The 17,263-nt window shown below is 34.2% G+C and overlaps 1 protein-coding gene across 6 annotated transcripts in view; it reads right to left on the bottom strand.

Annotated features, from left to right (window-relative positions):
- Positions 1–17,263, bottom strand: part of Ccdc102b (coiled-coil domain containing 102B) — a 118,021-nt gene that overhangs the window by 36,221 nt on the left and 64,537 nt on the right. For 5 of the 6 annotated variants that reach the window (XM_005373046.1, XM_005373045.2, XM_005373049.2 and 2 more), the window contains one exon: positions 12,266–12,382. The exons of the other annotated variant lie outside the window; for it this stretch is intronic. In XM_005373046.1, coding sequence (XP_005373103.1) covers positions 12,266–12,382 — 117 coding nt within the window. The remainder of the gene's footprint in view (positions 1–12,265; positions 12,383–17,263) is intronic. 6 annotated transcript variants of the gene reach the window in all.

Below are 17,263 nucleotides of genomic sequence, written 5' to 3'. Positions count from 1 at the left end.
AAACCAAAATTTCCTAGACATACTACCAAACATAAAATATTATCTATCAGAGTCATTCTGATTAGGCAACTTTCTACCTGAACCACACCAGTGGTATCTACTTTTGCTCAGAAACATTTGCTACATCAATTTTACTTGGTTCTATTTCCTAATATGTAATGTTTTTAGGTTACTTTTCAGCTAGTAGGAAAAAATATGTATCTTTGAATTTTGTGGAATTTTTCAGTGAATTATACTTTTTTATTGATAATTGGATACAAACTGAATTTGAACATGTAAAACCTTTTCTTTCAGAGTTTTGAAGACCTATTTCCATTGTTTTATAATTTCTGGAAATGTGTGTTAAGAAATCTGATGACACTCTTACTTCTGATTGCCTATATGCTCTTACTTATTTCTTCCTAGTTACTTTTAGGCAATTAGCTTTAGTCTATGCTTCTTAAAGTTCATGCAGTGGAGTCTGTATGTTCTCTAGGCTAAATATTTCAATGGAGAGAGAGTTCCACTAAAAATTCATGATTTTCATGTGGGATAAATTTTCTTGATTTTTTTTTTTTCCTAATTTTCTCCCTTTTAAATTCCTTCTTCTCTTTTTAGTAATTTTTTTTTCTTTTGACTAATTACTGAATTCTTTTTAAAGAAACTTTCTCTTTCAGTGTCGCCTTGTTTTGTAGTTTACTTTCTGGAAGATTCTTTCAAGTCCAAATCATGCAAATATTTATTTGTATTTGTTGCTGTTATGATTTTACTAATAAGAGAAAATGTTTTTTTCTACTCATATTACTTCACTACATAGCATTCTGTTGTTTTCCCTGGTATAGTAAACATCTTTTCCTTTTAGGATATTAAATATAGGATTTTTAAAATTTCATCTTCCTCCAATGCAAGCTGGTTTAAAAACTAGATTTCATTATTTGTATATCTGTTATGGAATGTTGTGGGATACACATATGTAGTAAGAGGTTACCACATTCAGGCAAATCAGCTCATCCCTCATTGTACATATCACTCACCTTAAACATACTATTTTATGATTCCTCTTTATCATTTACAGAAAAAAAATGAGAGAAAAAGAAAAAAGTCAGACAGACAGAGAGACAGAGAAACAGAAAGAGAGCCAGAGGCAGAGAGGCAGAGATGGAGGGAGGGCAGTAGGAAGAAATGAGATAAACAGAAATAAGGAATTCACTTATGCAATTAGAGAGGTTGAGAAGTTCGAACGTCTGCAACCAGCAAGCTAAAGATCCAATTGTATGTGATGTTTTAGTCAAGTGTGAAGCCTGAAGAAAAACTTAGTGGTGTTCATTTCAAGCAGTTAGGCATCAATAGTTCTCACTCTCAAAATTTATGTTCTATTTAGGTCTCTTATTGATTGGATGGGGCCTGTCCACATAGGGAAGACAATCAGCTCTACTCAGTTAACCAACACAAATGCTCATCTCTTCCAGAGATGCCATCATGGACATATCCAGAATAATCTTCCCCAGTGCCCTGGTACCACGTGGTCCAACTGATGCATGAAATTAACCACCATACCACCTTGTAAGATAGGTATGCTGATTAAAGGATTTCTAATATGATTAGAAATTGCAAGTTACATGGAACCTACAAAGCATTCATGAACATTAGTCGTAAGTACTGAATGATCCTCCATCAGAAAGAAAACCTAGGATTGTAGCAGGTATTTGTGCATCTCCCACTATTTCAATGTTTAAGGCAAGAATATATCTATCAAATGATTTTCTCCCTTTTATTTCTGACCTATTTTGTCCTTGCACTGTTGCTCACCTCCAAATGACATTCTCCTTTCATTGGTGATAAAAGATTAAGATGAATAATTGTCTTGATTTATCGTTTTTCTGATTCATTTCCTTAGTAAAAAAATACAACTGCAGTGATTTCTAAAAGATCTAAAGTCAAAGACTCAAGCATGCACTAAAGAGTGCTTTTCTCTTCCAGTGACATTGCTAAATACACACTGACAGCATTCCTCAGGTTAAAAGACTTAATTCCAGGACAGCTTGTTTAAAATTGATCTGATCAGTACTAAAAATAAAAACCAATATGGTGCAACAATGTTAAAAATAATTGCTCCAATAGCCACTCATCCATACCGGAAGAGAAAGTAAAAAAAAGCCTACAATTTTATAAATGCATAGAACCATTTTAACTAATATTTTCCTTGTTTACGTATTTGAAATATAGGGACATTTCTAATGCAACCTGATAAGCTGGGACTATTTAAAAGAAACAACTTACTCCATTAAAGAAGCAAATCCAATTCAACAGAGATTCAGAGGCCACTCTCTCTCTTCCACTAATCCTTTAAACTAGAGGCATCATATGAAAATTGGACTTATTTTAATGACTTAGCTGACATGTATATTCTTGTCCTTTAAACCATTACACTTGCTAGTCTATATCAGTTACTATCTTCACCTATTTTGGCTGCTGTAACAAAATACTTAAAACTGGGGATCTTATAACTAATAAAAATGAACTTTTTACACTTTTAAACACTAAGAAGGCCAAGACATAGACGGGGTCTCTAGTGAGGGCTGCTTTCTATTTCACAGCTGGTGCTTTCTCCCTGGGTTCTCACAGAGTGAACAGGGTAAATTAACCCTCTGAGGTATTTTTAAAGTCACTAATCCTATTCAAGAGAGATTAAACCTCAGAATCTAATGAAGTCCCAAGGGCCCCATATAATGCCAGCACTTTGGAAACTAGGATTTCAGCATATGAATTTGGATAGGGGGGTAACACACAAACACTGAGATCATAGCAATGACTAAAGTATTTTGAAAATATCAGGTGTAGTCAAATATAGTCAAATCATATTCCAAATGAGTAAAGACAGCTATGCCTCCTTTCATTTTTAGTTCTTTTTTTAACTGTCAAACTTGTAAATGATTAAAACAGTAGGCTTTTTTTGGCTATATAGTTTATCTTGGCCTCACTCATTTAATCAATGTTCATTTTTGGAGCACCTCTTATAAAATAATCATCCAAAATCTGAAAACTTCAATATTCAAAGTGCTCCAAAATTGTAAGATGTTAAGTGTTGAGGTATTAAAAGTAAAAAATGCACATCATTCAACTTTTTTTCATGAAAAAGTCAACATATTGTGCGAAATCACCTCCAGGTGATGTATAAAAGGTATATATGAACTCAAGCAATTTTTATGCTTAGGATTCTTATCATATATATGTAAATATTTTAAAAATCTGAAAATATTAAAATTTAACATCATTCATCTTTTGTAAACCATGTAACTCAGGAGAATGTGGCCAAAAAATCCACTGTCTAAATATATCTTCCTTTTTTTTTTTTTTTTTTTTTTTTTCAGTACCAGGGATTAAACTCTGCATCTTTCCAATGAGCTATATCCTCTGCCTTTTTTTTTTTTTTTTTTGAGACAGGGTGTCTCACTAAGTAGATAAATTGTTCAGGCCATTGTGGAATTTGTAATCCTTGTGCCTCAGCCTCCCAGAGTACTAAGATGTGTTCTACCATGCCTGGCTTCTCTTTAAACTTTTTATGTCATGTTCATATTGGTGTGGAGTTTGGGTAGAAGATGATAAATGTAATTGCACAGTAGGCTTAAGGGGCATATTACTAAAAGGTCTCTGTTTACATGAAAAGATGATTTTCAGGAAATATTTTTGAAAATAATTGATATTGAAGACTTGAAAGATTAGTGGCATATTGGCACACATTTACTAAGTTTGCTTCTGGCCATATGGTGGGCAATTAACAGCACAATGGAAGAACTGGACAGCACTTGCTGATGAAAGGACCAGGAGTAGTTCGTGTGTGTGTGTGTGTGTGTGTGTGTGTCCCCTAAAGAGGATGAGGGCGTCACAGTGAAGGTCTCACACAGTTTGACAGCAGGAAAAACGTTAGGGGCCCTAGGAACTTTAGGACTGGCCCTAAACTGTGCTAGATCTCTGAAAAGCGGTAGGCAGGTCCAAAAATAAACTAAGGCTGAATAGTTTTAATTAATACTCTTTTCTAGTCCAACCACATCACAGTCTCACTAGACTGCATGTAACAGAAGAAATAAACCTCAAATTATAACTAAATTATTAGTCCAATTTAGCTTGAAATCTCTTCCAACAACCTAGATAATCAGAAATAGTTACTTCAGGTGGAATATCCAAGTAAAGGAGTTTTAAATATTTGATTTCATTTTATACAGTTCAAAAAGTTTGAAATATGTTACTCAAGGTATCAGATATTTCCAAGATTATGTGATCACAGGCTTTTATTCATTATTTAATTGTCTAGCTATCAGATTTCAGCAAATGCAGGGTGATAGTTTTAACCTTAATAATTGGATTATTTAAACTTGTACTTGTCTAAATAACCAGAAAGCATGTCTACATGTGACAGTTTGATTTTCACTTTTCCAGGCTGTTATTTCCTCCTATCAAATATTCTTTTATAGATTCTGCTTCCTGAGATTTGCCAATATGAACCTAGAATGTTTAAGTTCATATCACTAACAGATGTCTGAATTAACCTGTTTGTAACTATCAATATTATGTTTCAAAATTGTATAACCATTCTCAATAGATTCATATTTTTAGCAGTCTAAATCTCCTTGCCAAAATGTGTAAGGTCAACAAGAGTATTCTGATACAAGATATTGAAATCAATTTAAATCACCTACTATTACTATCTCAAAAAATTAAATTATGATAACACTGGATTTCTAATTGTACAATATGCTTGTAGTCAACAGTGATACTACTTCACCCTGTCTATAAATAGAAGCTCCGATTATCATCTGAAGTATCCAACTAGAACAATTCCTCTTGGCATCATGCACATATGTAACGTAGCTCCAATACATTTGGAAACATGCACTTAAATATTTGCTTTTGAAGGTTACTCTGCCCCTCCCTGAAGGCAGATTTCTGAGGGCAAATCCATTTCTACTTTATACAGCACTGAATGACAACTCCTAGCACAACAGTACTATACAATACATTCAGAATTAAAGATAAAGCTTACAATTTAAGAAAATACTATGAAAATAAAACTTTTTCATTTTTAACACAGAGTAAAAATTTCTTTTTTGCTCTCTGCATGCTCTTTTCTCTTATTCTAAAAACTCTGTGATGAATTTCTTCCAGGTAAACTATATTGCTCTTCCCATAGCATAATATTTCCCAAATCAGCATATTTGCTGATATTCATAGTATCATGAGTAGAAAAGTAGAGTTTTTCACTTTATTGTCAATATCCAATTTTTAAATAACATTTATTCCATGCTAATACTATAGTCTCACTGCCACATCTGTGGGGTGTGTTTTACTTCCCTTTTACCTGACCTGGCTTTGCACTTTGCTTGGCGAACTGTTGTTCATCTTTCACACTTCAACCTTGGTATCTTCTCTTTGTATTCAAATATATAACTACACTTTGACAGCTAAAATATGTGAGTCACTATATGCTATGGCTAAGCTTAATCGATAATTTTACTGGATTAAGAAATACTAGAGAGGTGAATGAACCATGTGAGCATGATAATCATCAATGGATTTATCCACGGATGTTCATAACTCAATGTGCTCTTACACGGTGGGGGCCAATTCGAGGTGGGTCACTGGAGGACTGAGTGTCTTTGGAGGGTGTATCTCTCACTAGTGCTGTTCTCTGTGCTCTGCTGTCCACAACACTCCTGGTCATGATTTTTTGCCTTACAGCCAGCTGGTCATAGACTGAACCCTCTGAAATTGTGAGCCAAATAAAACTTCTCCTCCTTGATGTTGTGTGTGTTGTGTATTTTGTTTTAACTATAGGAAAGGTGTTCAACACACCTTATTTTACCATGTGGGTTTGCTTTCATTTTAACCTGTGGCCACAATTACATAATTCTGTGGAATCTTCAGTGTTTGATCTGAGTGCCAAATACATGGGAGGTGGCAGATAAATAATTTTGAATTGAATAAGGCATTGAATAAATGAGAATATAACTTCATTATTTTATTATTTTGGTTTGTGTTTACTTTAGTTATTACTGCATTTTGTTTATGTATACAGAGCCCAGCTTTCATTCTTAAGGAGAAAAATGCATCTCTAAGTCCCTATCAATAATACAATATTTCTGCATATAAAAATTATACAGCAAAATTTGCATAATCAAAACAAAGGGGACTACTTATGTAATCACTTAATTAAAAATTTTACCTATCTGGTCCTTTTGGAAGCATCACTAATTTGGAAGCAGTATTTTTAAATGAATGAGTGTAAATCTCCTGAGCTGAATATGGTAGTATATACCTATAATCCCAACACTCTGAGGCTGAGGCAGGTAGATCACAAATTCAAACCTAGCCTGGAAACTTAATGACCTAATGAAATCTCTTCATGAAATGAAATGAAATGAAATGAAATGAAATGAAATGAAATGAAATGAAATGAAAAGACTAGGATGAAGCTCATTGCAAAGCCTCAGAAATTCAACCCCAAGTACTAAAGAGAGAAAAAATAAGTATATACGTTGTAAAAGTGAAATACCATGGTACATTTGGTACTTTCAATGTATATGTATTGCATTCACTTAGGATTAGGTAGAAAAAGAATTTACTTTGAGAGCATTTCCTTGTACTTTGTGGGAAAAATTTAAGCCTAAAGAATAACATAGACAATATATATCTTTGGAGGAATACTAAACAATAGTACATGCCATTGTGGATAATTTATTAATATCAAAAGGGAGGCTACAAAACAGTGGTTAAAAAACACCTTCAATTTTTACCAGTTCAGTTCAATCCTTGTCATTGTCCCAAAAATCCTCAAAGACCCATCTATGGACCAACATATGAGGAAGTACATGCAAAGTAGCAGGCATGGAAAAAAGTTGTAGAAGAAGCAGACATGAGACATGATACTATGTAAAGCAAGCTTTGGCAAGGATAGTCTCTTTCCCTTGGGAAACTTTAGATTCTAATTTCAGAATAACACAGTTCACATCAAAAGATGTATTCCCCACAGCAACATTTACTGGAGATCTATTTGGCAGCAGAATAAGAGGTAGGTGCACTTGCTAAAAGATGATACCTTTACAACTCAAAATACCTTCACTTGAGCAGACATATAGGTATGAAAGACATAGGTATGAAAGTATTCTGATAGAATTCTGTAGTGTTAAAACATCTGAAAATATCAGTGGATGTAGGATATACCAAAATGAAATGTGAGATAACATATATTTATTGAGTATCTATTATATGTTGTGTGTAATTTTTAGCAATTAATATATATGAATCAACTAAACTTTTACATAAGATTTTAATATCACTTTAAAGATAAGAGAATAAACTCAGAAAATCTGTGTAATTAATGAAAACTTGGACATCAGATAGGGTCAGGATTAAAACTTAGACTCAGGTCTCTTGGATTTCCTAAATGTTGAGAAAACAAAGTTCATTAAATTTTCAGATGAGCACATGGAGAAGATGAAACTTGGCATTTTAATGAAGGATTTAAAAATGGGTCCTTTAATTGAATTAAGGTATTCATTTGAAACTTTACTTTTAGATAAGTATCCATTCACAGGCAGTTTTAATCGACACAGAGAAATCCCATGTGCCTTTTATTCTGTTCCTCCAATGCCAGCATCCTGCAAATCTAGCAGAATACCATACACAGACACCCAAGTAACATTTCAGAATAAGGAATAATTCCACCACCACAAGGAACCATTATATTGCTGTATTGAAGTGCCACCACCCATGCTGCTCACAACGGCATTCATGACGCTAATCACTATATTTTTCATTTCTAAATTTTGTCATTTCAAAAATGTTTCACAGGTAAAATCATGGACTATGCAGTCTTTGGGACTGATCTTCACTCCACCACTTCTCTGGATAGTCATACAAACTGTTTTAAATGTCAAGAATTCATCCTTATATTACAGAGAAACATTTCAAAGTATAGATTTAATGGCTTGCTTCATTATTTGCTCAATGAAGGTCATAGATACTGTCTTCATGTTTGGATATTTGCAAACACAATTTCTCACAAAGTGCCACCTAAATTTTTCTTACCATAGGTTTCTACTGCTACCAGATAAACATTCAGGAGTTCAGATGTTTGATCATATAGTAGTTGCTATTCTGGACATTTTCTAATACTATTGTATTTTTAATTATTTCCTATACAATAGATGTGTGATCTACAGCTTTGCATCCTCACTAGCATTTAATGTTATCACTATTTTTAAGTTAACCTTTCTGATATACATGTAGTTAATTTTCATTGTAGCTTTATTTTTACTTTGCACTGATGATTAATATTTTAGCATATTTTCATGTGCGTAAGTTCTACAACCGTATTCTCTGAGTTCTCCTTCATCTGAGAGTGCCCTGAAGGACTTTTTTGGGGGAAATGGCACTTTAATCAGCAGTTGTTTTAAACTTGGACAATTGTGTCCCATTGCCTTTTGGTCTCCCGTGTTTTTGGTGAGATAGATATGCACTGTTCTCTGGACTGGTTTTTCCTTCTGACGCTTCCCTTATGGATGCTGGAAGGATATTTTCCTAATTTTCCTAACCTTGGTTATGATTTGCTTTGATATAAGTATCTTCAGATTTATGCTTCTTGGGGTTTTCTAAGCTTCTGGACTGTAGATTTAACCCTTTTCTTAATTTTAGGATTTTTTCACCTATATTCAGTACTATTTATCCTCACACTATTTCTTTTTCCAATAATATCAATATAAAATTTTACAGTTGCTGTATATCTCACATATCCTTTAAGCTCTATTTTCTTTCAACCAATTTTCTTTGACATTCAGGAAGGATATTTCTACTCATTTATCTTCAAGAGCACTAATTCTTTCCTTTCTGACCTTCATCCATATTTCTTCTGAATTTCTGAGTGTTTTTCAGTTATGTTTCCCATATATTCCTCCATTATATTTTCGATTTGTTTGTTGAGACTCACCTTCTTCACTGAGAATTCCTACTGTATTAATTTCTTGCACACATGTAATTGCTCACTGAAACATTTTCATGACAACCATTTCCAAATCCTTGTCAAATAATTAAAAAGTCACCATATTTTCATGAGGGCATCTATTCATTGTCTTCTTTCATTTGCTTTGAAATTATCTTAATCTTGTCATGATAAGTAACATTCAGTTGTATCCTGAGTATTTGGAGTAATATGCTGTGAAACTGGACTTTACCTCCTTTATATTTTAGATTTCAGTTGACCTAACTGATCTACTCTGCAGTCAGAAGGGAAAACCCTGTCTCGTTACTCTCATATGTAAAAGTCCAGTTTATCCATGTGGTCTCAGCTAGCATGTGAGTGAGGGTGAGTGATGATGGCAGTTTTCACTACCCATTGCCCCTTACTGTCTAGGACAGGGTGGGGTGAAGTACGTGCTTCCAGTGTGGTTCCTTCCCACACTGCCCGAGCTGGAGCCTCATTACTCCCAAACAAGGAGGACAGTCCTGTCTGTCCTCAGGTTTTTCTGCTCCCTCAGCAGTGAGTGCCCGAGGACTTCTCCATAGCTGCCTACAGTAGAACTGAGCAGTCTCACTTAGCCTTTGCTAGCAGGAATGATGGTACTTTTAATTTTTGTGTGTGATATTTAATTTGTTTCAACCATTGTTGTCCTAAAAGCCAGGTGTGGTGGCCCATGCCTGTAATCCTAGCACTTGGGAGGCTGAGGCAGGAGGATCACTGTGAGTTTGAGGCCAGCCTGGGCTACACAAGTAAGTTCAAGGCCAGCCTGCAGTGCATAGTGAGACCTTGTCTCAAAAAGACAAATAAATAAATATATATATATATATATATATATATATATATATATATAGAGAGAGAGAGAGAGAGAGAGAGAGATAAATGATAGATATATAGATATATATATTCCCTTAAAAGTTTTGTCTTACAAAGGACTAACCCTACCTTAGTCCTTCAGCAAAATCCGAGTTATATCTCTACTTCATGTTTTGCTTGTTTGTCTGTCTATGGCTGTTGGTGTTCCCAGGTCCTTTACTGTTTCTGGGTACTTGCAAGCAAAATAGAACCAGTAAACTCACCATCATGCTATTTCTTGGCTCCTAAATTGCCTGCATTTTATGCTTCTTCTCTCTGAGAATCTTTGTAATGTTTTCTTTATATATAATAAAGTTTTTAATTATACTCAATGAGAATATAAATGAGGCACTTGGCAATATATAGATATAAAAGATATAAAAACTAAGCATTCTCTTGAGCAGTCTATACTATTTTTAGGAATTTAAGAAAGTTTATTTCTCCCGTAGTCATAGGTGGGGCTTTTTGGAGGGGCTGGATCTAGGGTATGTGATGCTGGAATTAAGGACATGCTGCTAGGATTAAGGGTTCCTCACCCTGGGTGTTACTGTTACTTGCCCAAAGGATGGGTAGCCTGGATGGAAGGTAAGGGACAGAGAAAAAGTTTGTTGATGGGCTACTAGCTTGCCTTCTGCCTGCCGTGCCTGCGATGGACTGTTTCTCCTCTGTGATGCCCGTCTGCCATGCCACGCTGCTTTAGAGCCAGCTGACTATGGATTGAAACCTCTACAAACTGTGAGCTGAAATAAAACATTCTCTCTTTTAATTTGGGTGTTGGTATTTTGTCTCAATAATGAGAAAAGTTACTAAGACACCCAAATACGTATGTGCATGTGGATATTCATTTCAGTGTGGACTGTGTATTTAAAAATATTAGGAAATCCATTCATAATGTTACTTTAATTACATTAAAGTATAATTGTACAATGAATTACATGCAAACATAAAAAGTTATGTTACACTTTAAGTAAATACATTGCGAAACCTATGGTTATATACAGTGCAAGTCCAGTTTATTTTGCTATTCTTCCTATTTCTCTAATAAGCATGCGTAGATCTGTAATTTTTTCAATAATTGAACATTATTACCCAAAAATTTTATATCACTTTTAAAAGAGTAGATTTTATCGTGAACAGCTTCTTTGGACTAAACCTATTAATCTTTTAATATGTATTATAAATTTAAAAATAGTTGATATCTATTAAGAACCATATATGATCTTGAAATTCCATGTGTTTGGGAAAATAGCAAAACGTAAACCTACTGAAGGACTGTAAAAATATACAAGAAATTCTTAGTTTAATCATAAGAAAATAAGCTGATATCCTAAAAAAATGAGCAAAATATTAATGCATAGCTTAACAAAATTGAAGCATAGAAAAAGTGTCTAATGTTATATGTGATAAGGGAATTATAAATAAAAACTACAATGACATACTACTATGAAATGATCAAAATGACTGAAATTTAAAATATTGACCACACTAAATTCTGGTAATAATGTAAAGCAAATATTCACTCATTACTGGTGGGAATGCAAATGCTGCAACCATTTTGGAAGAGAGTGTGGCAGATTCTTACAAAATAAATGTATCAGATGATCCAGCAATAATAGCAGTATTTGATATTTATGCAAATGAGTTGAAAATTTAATCCCACAGTAAGACCTGCATATAATGTTTACAGAACATTTTTATTTATGATAGTGTTATGGTTGATACATTGTGTCAACTTGGGGAGTCTAGAGGTTTGGCTAAGTGACTCAGCAGGGAGCCAGGGTGCTTACTTTGTATACATCCTTAGCCTAGGGAAGAGGAGGGCATGGAGATTATGTAAGTGCTACATGCCCCTTGAGTGAGGGTAGCCTGTTTACAGTGTGGGGGGGGAAAAGGGTGTTTTTGTCTCTTTTTCTTTTTTTTTCTTTTTTTTTTTGTGTTCTGCCGCCATGAACGTTTGCTCTCTGCCATGTGCCACTCTGCCTCAGAGCCAGCCAAATATGGACTGAAACCTGCACAAACTGTAAGCTAAATAAGTCTTTCCTTCCTTAATTTTGGGCATTGGGTATTTTGCCTCACCAGTGAGAGAAAAGTAACTAAGATAGACAGCGAGACTATGGTAGCAATAGATATTTTACAAAACATGAATGGACAAACAATCTGTTGTACATTCAGACAATTCAGTACTGGAAAGAAATGAATGATCAAGCCACAAAAGATGTGAAAGAGTCTCACATTTGTACTGGTACATTAAAGAAGCCAAATTGAAATTTGATAAAAATCATATATAGGCTGAATACATTATTACCAGCATACACTTCATTGAGTAACCAAAGTACCTCAGATATGCTACTAAGAATAATATATAGCTTAATGATTTTTAGATATATTTAATATGTATTCACCCTTTAATCAATACCTTACCTCTGATCTTAACTCAAAGATGACTCTATCGTTGTTGTTTTGAGAATTATGTTCTTCCTTTGTATCTCCTGCTATTCGTTCCATTTCATTTTCACGTAGACCATGACGAATGCCAAACTGAAAGAGAAAAACTTTTGAACTATAATCATATGTTTCTATAAAGTCTGGCTCTAGGATATCCCACACTACTCTTTCACTTTCTTTAGGTCTTTTATTTTTCCTATATAGATTCTGGCAGCTTATTTTTGCTGTTATAACTTTTGAGGTGGAACCATTTAATGTACTTGTAGCTGAAAAATATTAAATTGCTTGGAAAAGATCAGAAAATCTTCATAAATTTCAATGCATTAATTGAAAACTAAAAAAAATGATTTTTTTTTTCCAGTACCGGGAATCAGATTTATGACCTTGAGCTTGCCGGGCAGGCCCCATGCTGCTAAGCTAAATCCCCAACCCCCGAAAAAGATTTTTAAATGATGGATCAGTTGAGTTCCAAACTAATCCAGTTAATACTGATCTTGTATTCCTGAATATTAATTAGTACCTCAATATTTTAACAATCTTATTCATATCTATTTTCTATAAATTATACAAAGTAAATTATGATAGAAACAAATTTGGACAAAGAAATAGATATATATATATATATGGTGGCGGGGCTGAGAAAATTTATGCAGAATATCTACAAAAGATGTCAATACATTACCATAAGAAACTCTACATAAAAAGGTAAGACGTTTGAAAAATTTGTAAATTCAGTAATTACATACCCAAAATATATAATAGTAATAATAATAATGTTTTTCCTTAATTATATAGGTAAAAGTTTCTGTTAGTCAATGTGTATACCATCTCATGATAAATTAGAATATAAAAGTTAATATCATATTGTTTACTTAAAAATTTAAAAACTACTCATGATATTGTCAATGTTAATAACACTGTTCTAGGCTCCAAGAACTGAAGTTGATATGTACTTTCTTACTTAATGCTAGTAGTAATCTTGTATATTATGTTTTACGATGATTATCCCTACTGTATGGAAAAAGTGAATCATAGAAAGTCTTAAGCAAATTTTTCAATATTGACATAGCTTTGGGGGCTGGAGATTTAGCTCAGCGGCACAGCACTTGCCTGGCAAGCCTGAGGTCATGAGTTAGATTCCCAGTACTGGGAAAAAAAAAAAAAAATGACATAGCTCATAACCAGAAGAATCAAAATTTAAGAATAGTTTTCCAGAATGCACTACCTGAGTACTAAACCAAGACTGTATTTATTGTGTAAAGTCATTGAAATAATTTTCTGAAAAGCAATAAACCGATAGGAAGTGGTAATATAGAAAGCATAGCAGAAGATGCCAGAACTTAAACCAATTAGAAATGGGCTACTGTAGGGAAAGAAACTGATCTCCCAACAAAGTATGCAGAGAATCAATATTCAGGATTGGTACTATTAAGAGAGCACATGGAAAGTGAAAAAACTTGATCTAATACAACGAATTTTTATGACTGTCTATCTGTGTACACTTACCAACCATCATGTAAGCTACATAGTGTGCTTTTTTAAACCTGAGCCAAAATAAAAGAAGGGTCACTCTTATAAAAAGAATAGGAAGTAACAAGTGTAAAATGAAATCAGCTGGTTTAATTGGGGTTCACCAAGAGAAAATTCAGTTTATTTTGGTAACTCAATGCCTCTAGCTTAACTTCTGAAATCTTAGTGTTTAGTCCAGAAGGAATTCTATCAATCAATAAATTCTCCCATTGTAAAAAGGAGACAATAAAGGAAAATTTTCTAAATACTAGGAAAAAAAAACTTACATCAAGCATATAAATCACTCTACTTTCATTTATTAGCATGAGGGGTAAGTCAAAGGTTATGTAAATATTTCAAAAAAAAGAATTTTTTAAAAAGGAATCATTAAGGCCAATAAGAAGAAACAGAATGTCTGATTGTACAGACAGGAGGCAATAAAAAGATGATATAATGTCAGGAATAAAGAATATATTTTTTTCACAAAAGTAATTACTGCCTGCCTTTGGAAAAAGTATTCCACTCATAAGTTTCACTTTATCACAGAGCAATTTCAAAATTTTAAAGATAATAGATTGATTTTTAGGAATTTTTTTAGATATGTTTAGGAAAATTTCCTTGGAAGAAGAAGGGACTTGTTAGTGTCCCAAAGTTTAGCCCTTCTGCAGGGTTCTTTATGCATCGCTCCAGTAGGCAGCTCACACGTCCTCCTGTCACTGTGCTCCAGTCAAAATGCCTGCAGTCTCAAATATTTATCACCAGCCTGCATTTCGCTTTTGAATTTTGGACGTCCATCTCCAACCTCCCACTTCTCACACCTATAGGTATCTCAGACTTATTACATAGAAACCTAGCACTTCTTGCTCAGATTTAGAACTTGCTCAAATTTAGAACTTCTTGCTCAGATCTGTTTCTTCATCGGTCTTTGCCATCTCAACACGCGTCATCTATCTTTCCCTTTGATCAAGCGAGCAATATCGAATGTTAACTCCGTTTTCTAACATGCCATCCAAATTATGTTACTAGCTTCCGTACTCTGTTTCTCTCCGTGGCCCCACTCAAAACAGTAATCAACAAAAGCTCTTTAATTCAGAGCATACCATCCCTCTGCTAAAATCTTTTTACCATCTTCCTAATGCACTCAGTATGTATGTCAAACGCCTTTAATCTATTCTCCTGTATCCCCTCTGCCCCCATCTCCTACTTCTTGGCCTTAATCCTCTCTACTCCTTCTTCCTGTTTTTTGTATGTTCCAAACACACAAGCGCAACATAATAAATACAGTATTACACAGCTGCAGCTATTAAAATAATATAAGGAAAATTACACCGGAGAAAATGGATTAACAGATTATTGAAACAACTGCTTTCTCCCCTTGAAACCAAGTTAATTTCAATTATTTTAATTATACTTTGGACACAAAATAACCTTAATCTTGCCACAACTTTTGTTGTAGATTAATGAAGTTGTAACAAAATCTACTTAGCTACTGCAAGCTTGAGAGCAGTAGAGTTTTTGATACTAAAGATGATTAATTTAGCAACATTATGAATGTCATCCACAAATAATATATCACATTAGTTAAATTGGAAGTGACAGAAATAGGAGATACCAGATAAAGTGAGTCAGCATTAGAAAGCATTTTCTAACTACATATCCTTTTATTTAATACCTATTTATTTTCTTGTAAGGTTTTTTACCCCTTAAGGTTGCACCATAACATAATTCCAAAATTACACTTTGAAACTCCTCTTTTCATACCGCAGTGTTTATGAAAACTTAGACCAGGCAGCTTGCCATGTCTCTGACTTCAAAACTATCTGCCATAATTTTCTTTAGTAAATTTAGCAGTATTTAATACAAATATGCATTGTATTTTCAGATGTACATGGAATAGAAAATCTGCAGATGTTGTTTTAAAAACCAAAAGTATGTTTTTTATATAATAAAATGTTTTTCTACTTATGTTGATATGGCTGAAAAAGCAAAATTTATTACAAAAGGATGCAGAAATAAAATCTAGCATATTCTGTTATTTTCATATTATCTCTGAATTAATCTGTCAGGATGATTGGAAAAGATTAAGTAATTACACTCCAAAATTTTGTTCTTTGTAAAATAATATATGGAATATTTATGTCTATATCATTAAAATGCAACACAACTCAATCTCCCCTGAACCTAACCTACCATTTCTCCCACTGGTCTCAATAGATATTGTTGCAGCTTTCTTCCTTGAGAAAGAGAGTTTATGCATAGTAAAGCTCCCCAACTGCCTATTGTAAAATGTAGATCTTTGCATCTACATAAATCTTTTCTCTTAGTACAGAATTGAAGTGATTGTCCTAGAATCAAAGAATAATCATTCCACTTGTACTTAACATTGATATCTTTGGAATCCTTTCCATTCTAAGTTTTCCTTTCCTGTGTACAAATTCTCTTGATCTCGTCTGATTAAAATTTACTGCTCAATATTTACCATTTAAACTGAGTTCAAGGAAATGTGGGAGGTCAAGATTAGAAAACCTTCCCCTATTCCAGTAGGAGCTCCACCTCCATCTCTGTGCTTCCTCTGAATATCAATACCTTGAAAGGTTTGCAGCATTCACCTTTGTTACATGCCCTTTCTCACTCAGGACTACAGTGCAGCCTCACGTACTAGACTTCCCAGTACAAAATATTCAGTTCTCTTTACTCAAATGTTTGGAAATATTGGATATGGTTTTAACAATGCCCCTGTTTAAAATCTATCTTGGCCTTATGTACAAAAGGATTTTCCTGCTAATTCCCTTGTCAGATTTCTGTGTAATTTTTCCTTTTTTGTTTGTCCTGCCTGTTGCCAATACTCCAAATTCTCATTTTTCACTGGATATTCCACCTAGGGTATCCTGTCTACTTCTATAACATCAGCTCATTGTTCTAATTTCTCTTCAGTACTCATAAATCCAAAATCTTACTGTGAGGGTTCATTCAGGAGGTTACCTTCACTGGAATGAGAGCTGCCTAGTTTAATAAGACACACATATGGAGTGTGTGATTATCTAGCATATGTTCCCAGAGTTATTGGAATGTGGACCAGTGAACTACTGGAGGGGAAAATCCACACTGGCTGTGGGTAGTTCTACCCAATAAGCTTGCAGCCTGGATAGAACAAGAATGAAAGGGTGAGGAACCTTGTTAGTGCCTGAAAACTTGATTCTGCTTGAGGAGGTGCATTTATGCTGCTATCATCACAGTTTCTTGAGGCTTTCAATGCAAATTCACATCAGTGACTCTTCAGGGAACTTCTAGGCCTTCAGCCCTGGATCTGGGCTGCATCCTTGGTTCTTCTTGCTGTTCAGGCTCCAGCTCTTTGAACTGAGCAACTACTGGATTCTCTGCTCTTCATCCTTCAACCTGCCACTGTGGAAGTACCTAGCCTCTGATCCTGCAAGTTAATCTAATAAATCCCTTTCAGCATTATAT

This window comes from Chinchilla lanigera, unplaced genomic scaffold (genome assembly GCF_000276665.1).
Source record: "Chinchilla lanigera isolate Chin_1 unplaced genomic scaffold, ChiLan1.0 scaffold00001, whole genome shotgun sequence".
NCBI lineage: Eukaryota > Metazoa > Chordata > Mammalia > Rodentia > Chinchillidae > Chinchilla > Chinchilla lanigera.
The sequence above is the reverse complement of the archived record's forward strand: the minus strand, read 5'-3'. Positions and strand labels throughout refer to the sequence as shown.